The sequence below is a fragment of the Vicia villosa genome, unplaced genomic scaffold (assembly GCF_029867415.1).
Source record: "Vicia villosa cultivar HV-30 ecotype Madison, WI unplaced genomic scaffold, Vvil1.0 ctg.000273F_1_1_3, whole genome shotgun sequence".
Lineage (NCBI taxonomy): Eukaryota > Viridiplantae > Streptophyta > Magnoliopsida > Fabales > Fabaceae > Vicia > Vicia villosa.
In genome coordinates this window covers 86,515-92,299 of record NW_026705115.1, presented here as the reverse complement: position 1 = coordinate 92,299, position 5,785 = coordinate 86,515, and the positions used below count along the sequence as shown (strand labels likewise).

Sequence of the window (5,785 nt, the reverse complement as noted above, 5' to 3'; positions counted from 1 at the left end):
AAGAAAAGGAAAAAAAAAAAAAAAAAACTCAGAATTTTTTGTGTTCTGAAACTGTTTGAAAAACTAATTAAAACTGCATAATCTTGTTAAATTTTACAAGTTACAACATCATGTCCATAATCTTGTTATGATAAGACCATAACAAGATAATTGTATCAAAAGTTGTTATCAAACTAAAATTCTCAAAATGATATGCCAAAAAACACAAAAAAGATCATTACATTGTATTAGTTATGCCTCAGAACAATCTCATCAATGGCATTGTATTAATTCTGATCTTCAAATTGCAGTAGAAGAAGCCACACCAAGATCTTCACCAAAATGATATGTCAAAGTTTCATCTTGTGGTTCCTCAAGCTACAATACAAATAGAAAATGTATTAGTTAGTTAGATTAAATAATGATCAACAATTTAACATGTATTAGCTACAAATAAAAGAAGATATAAATTACTTACAATTGAAGCAGTGAAGCCCTTCTTAATTCCATATTTCTCCTTCATCCAATCACCTCCACAAAGTACCATTTCAACTGTCTTAGTTTTCATAGATGATCGTTTCAGATCAATAATCCTTTTCCCAGCACTAAAAGTTGCTTCTAAAGCAACTGTAGTAACTGAAACAGTTAGGATATCCTTTGCCAATTTACTAAGAACAGGATGTTTGATGGCAGTACCTTTCGTTTTAATTATATATATCATACTTGCCTTTGAAAAAAAAGATAAATGTCTAAATCTCTTAGCAGAAGAGACTGAAACGAGTTATGATGAGGAAATTATGAACTTACATGTCACGCATTTAGAAGAAGAGATTATCAAATTGAGGGATCAAGTTGAGAAGGGTGAAAACCAGGTTGATGAGTTGTCGGAAGAATTGAAGTTGAAAGAGGAAGAGTTGCGTAGTCTGAGAGAGTTTTCTGAAAAAGAGATTTACAAGTTGAAGGCTCAAATTGAGGAAAGTGAGACCAAAAAACATGTTCACGAGATTTCAAATTTGGTGGAACAGCTAGAGATGGCTAATGAAAAGCTCAAAACATCAGAAGATGAAAATGCAGTTTTGAGGAAGGAGCTTGAGAGTAAGGCATGTGAGACTCATCAACTGCAAGGTCAGCTTATAGAGGCAGAAGAAAATATGGCTGAATCAGATTTGGAGTTAGTTTCAGGGAGAAAGCATATTCAAATACTAGAAAACTTGGTTGTGATATATGAGCAAGAGGTGCAAACTTTGAAGTCTAAAATGGTTAATTCACAGAATAAATTCTCTTTGGAGAAAGATGAGTTGCATTTTGATATTGCAAGTTTGTTTAAAACAAAAATAGAACTGACCTCTACATTGGCCGATTGCGAGTATAGAAAGAGCGAATTGGAAGGCAAATTAAGGCAATATGAAGCTGAAAAGTTGAAGCAAGAAGAACTACATGCTACTACTCAAAAAGAACTTCGCTGGAGATTGCAAGATTTAGAAGCTATAACTAAGGAGCTATGCATGGTAATGATTGAAAGAGATGAAGCCAATGCCAAAATTGATAGGCTTGAGGCTGAGATATGCACCCTCAAGATTGATAGGAGTGGATTTCTATAACTACTTCAAGCTTTTAATGGTTTATAGGCGTAGTGACAATCGTAATGTTCTAGTTCTTTTAAGGTTACAATAAATTTATGTCTTGTTTTTTATTTTCTAGGCCTTTGGTAGGATTTGGTTTCTCATATTTGTCTCTTATGCATTGCTGCTATGAACCTAAACATTGCATAACAATGTCATTCTTTAAGCATTTAATTGAAGTTTTTATGTTCATTTTCTTATAGTTTTGAATTATTAAATAGATGTTATTTGTGAAAAAGATATTGGTTTAAGGTAAGACAATACTGTAATTTAACTTATATAAAATCAATATTTGTTTCACTTGAATGTGATGTGAGTGATAATTCAGAGACCGACTATATAGGAGAATAGGCTAACCAAGAACAGTATAGACCAAAATCAGCTACGTTTGATTTTTCCGATAAGTATAGATTTAAGGTGATTGCAAGCTCATGGCAAGAGTAACAGAACAGTTGATGGAAAGAGCGCCTAATAATATATTAATATTTTCACGGTCAAGTATGTTAATGCTTATTATTAGATAATATATTTGGATTATGCATAGCAATAGAGATATAATCATGACAATATAATTTGCACTCGTCAAAAAAACAAACTGTTGAATTTTGATTATTCTCTCACCTACTGAATTTTATTCCCATTAGAATATTTGGGGTTCGATCACCAAGTTAGATTTCGCAAGAGTTACAATCTTCAATTTGTTAGTGGCTGCTGAGGTGACCGAAGCATTGCATAGGAGTTGGGGAATTCGTTTTGGTTGATTTGCAAATCGACGCCTACTCAATTAATAGATTATACGTAAAAGGTTAAGGATAAGTTTCGACTAATTAATTCAAAGGAATTGGAGCTTCTGGCTGTCATTCTTGGGCGATTGTGCCGCTGACATTCGATCTTCAGATGCTGTGGTAATATTATGTAGTCAGCAGGCATAGTAGCAGTTCATCAGCCTTTGGTACGGTCTGCTGCTCATTTGACGTTTTAGATTCGTTCGGCATGTTTGCATCGACTGGCTTGGAGATTGCATCTTTTCTATTAGCTGAGGTGCAGGTGTTCCGGCACTTGAGTTAAGGCGTTAGCAGGTCATGTACAGTATTTTGTATGGATTGGAGTTGTGGTTGTCTTGCTTGAGCGATCATAGCAGCTGAGACTTTTATTCAACAGTTGCAGCTGGTTTGCATACGATTTCGTGAGCTTTTTTGTCGCCAAGGACTCAATCTGGTTATGCGGTGTACTCAATCTGATATGTTTTTAGTATTAGAGGATTCAAGATAGATTTAATGTGTAAGATGTGGTTTAAGAATCGTAGGAATAAGAGGGTTTAAAATGGTTAGAGATTTTAGGAATAAGACATATAAAGGTCTAATTAAGGTCAGAAATATTACTATTGGTGTTGAGAATATTAAGAATGTGGTTGGTGATGTCATTAACTATGATATGTCCCATTAGTGATGATAGAAACAAGTTGGAAGGCCTTCAGGGCCAGGAGAAGTTGAATATTTCATTTTGAAGATAGAGTTCCTTACCTCATTTGATGTAAACTCTTCTTTCAGCTCATTGAAAATTTTTGGGCTAATTTTGTTTTCCACAACTTTGTGGATGATTTGCATGCTCTGTTATTATTAGTAGTAAAATTATTGTTGAAATGGTCTATGAAGATGTTGAAAATATCTTCTTCTTTATTGTAGATGGTCCCATTTTATACCTTCTATGTGGCTGATCAGGTTCTTTTTTTTCTTTGATTAGCCTTTTAATGAAAAAACCTCGTGTTTCTGTATTCCTCCGAAAGCCATGAGCTTTTTTTCTTTTTAGCTCCAAAAGGCTTCATCAATCTTGAGATTCTGCTTTAACTACCTTCTGAATGTTTAAGTCATCCAATTGTCTTCTTCTGTTATTGGCCAGATTCAAATGAGTTGTGTGAACATTTTTGAACAGGTTGTTGAGGGTAGTTTTAAGCTTTTGAATCTTATTCTCTTTATAGTTTTCCAACTTTGTTCCACAATATAACAGTCGATATAGTTGTTATTTGAAACATTTATAGTCAAATTCACATCATAATTTCACCCACAATGTGGTGATATTGAAGGTAGTAAACAAAATTAATATCAATTGTTTTTAAAGTTAGTTTTCTTTTCATCATTAAAAAGTGGATAATTTTGCATTTCAAAATAATTCAAGTACATCTACAATAGATGTATCTTATAGAGAAGCAATTTAGATTTTAATTTACAATTTTTTCTTTAAAAAGACCACTGATGTTGATGGAATGCTAACAGCATCAAATAAAATCCTTGCAAGTTCCACATGACCTGGTTACAAATTTACAATCAACAAACAACATATCGTTCTTAATCAACAAGCACAATAAATCTAAATTATAGCTTTATATCAATTATCATACATACTGATAAGAAAATGGAAGAAAAAGAAAACACAAGTAAAATTAACTAAACTAATAAAATATTTAACATTTTTAATAACAAAAAAAATAAAGTATAACACTTTTCAACAACAAAAATATTCCAGTTAAGATTCAGATTACAGAATTTTTCAAACTTTTTTATAGATAAACAAATCAATTTACATGAATCCGCGTGTCAGATAAAACCCAAAAATTCCTTCTCAATAGACTGAAATTACCACACTACCCTCGCAACAAAACACCCTCTAAATCCACGACGGAGTCTCGCTCCTCCATCTTCTGTTCCGTCATCATCGGCGGCGGCGGCGGCGGCGTTTCTTGACGACATGGCGTCAACCTGCAAGAGTGACCACCAGCATCCAACGCATCCGAAATAGGCTTAATTACCAAAATACCCTCTCCCGTAACGGCACAACAGAAAGCCGTGAGAAACACCACGAGCGAAACGACGCCGTAAATATCATCCTCCGGATTCCAAAGCACCGTGAAAGCCAGCGCCACCACCTGGAGCGGCAAAGCCACCAACACGACGGAAGCCAACCCGTAGATCCGAATCCGAAGCCCTTTGTTAATCACCAACGACAACACCCTCCAACACGAGAACAAAAACCAAGCACAATACGCAGCACCAAACGCCGCGAAAACGACGCTGTTCAAAAACGGGTAAGTGCAGAGAACGGTGTCGTTTTCAAGAACCACTGAAGTTTGCCTCAACAATTCCGGAACCTGATTCTCCAACGGGTTATAGAAAACAAGCAAACCGTGAATAACAACAAGAGGAACACACGTGAAGAACACGAATGTAATAGCCCAAGCGTCGTTTGGTGTTTTCTTTCTTATAGAAGCGTTGAGAAGAAAAAGCAGCGTTACAAGAAATGCCGGTTGGAAGAAACCCAGAGAAAGAACAACGCTGAGTTTACAGAGATTCGCCTGTTGATAAGTCTCTAAGGAAGGTATATATTGATATAAATATCTTCTACGGAAGAACGGTAACCGGAGAAGCTCGACGACGGACCAGAGATAGATGAAGAGAACGAGAAGGAACCTTACGGTCCAGAGGGAATTGAAGTTTTGTAAATAGGGTAACGATTTGGATTTGAAGCGAAGGTGAAAAATGAAACAGAGAGATAAAACGGAGAGAATGATGAGGGAGGAGATGAATGAGACGGTGGTGATGTCGAAAGCTGAATTAAGGAGTGGTGATGCAGTCATGAACAACATGGATCGATCGAATATGGGACGGTTTCGATCGTTGTTATTTATGTTTTTGGTTATGTGTCAACATAAATGTGAATTAGTTTGAGGAGGAGGTGGTGGTGGGTAGAGAGTGTTGAACCTGGTGGCGGTGGGCGGAGAGGTGGTGGAGAGAGAGTGAGGTTAAGCATGGAAGAAGATGAAGGAGGTTGTTGTTGTTAGGATGAGAATGAAGAAGAGGCATATGGGTTTGGTTTTGTTTGGGTTTAATTTAGGGCCGGATGGGACAGCGGGGATAAGAGATATTTGATTGAATGTTTTGTGTGTGTGTGTATTTTTTTTCTCTGTCTCCCCCACTACTCCCAAACCGGTGGGAGAGAACAGCTACGAAAAGATTGTGGGTTTTTTTTTTAATTTGGAAATGATATAAAACCTGGCGGAGAGGATTATGTTAGGAGAGAGAGAGTATAGCAGATACAGAGGAGATAGAGAGAGAAAGAGAGAGAGGTTTTTAATTTTCTTCCTTTTTGATCGGAGGAAGAAAGCTGGCTTTTGTGGTGTTATGAGAAGG

At 36.0% G+C, this 5,785-nt stretch overlaps 2 protein-coding genes across 2 annotated transcripts; one reads left to right on the top strand and one right to left on the bottom strand.

Moving 5' to 3' along the window:
- The first annotated feature begins 776 nt into the window (after positions 1–776).
- LOC131626201 (uncharacterized) lies at positions 777–1,580 on the top strand. Its single transcript, XM_058897031.1, has one exon. It carries the CDS (start codon positions 777–779, stop codon positions 1,578–1,580), a length of 804 nt encoding a protein of 267 aa, XP_058753014.1.
- Positions 1,581–4,242: 2,662 nt separating this feature from the next.
- LOC131626200 (uncharacterized) lies at positions 4,243–5,232 on the bottom strand. Its single transcript, XM_058897030.1, has one exon. The coding sequence runs from the start codon at positions 5,230–5,232 to the stop codon at positions 4,243–4,245; it is 990 nt and encodes a 329-aa protein (XP_058753013.1).
- Between the last annotated feature and the right edge of the window lie 553 nt (positions 5,233–5,785).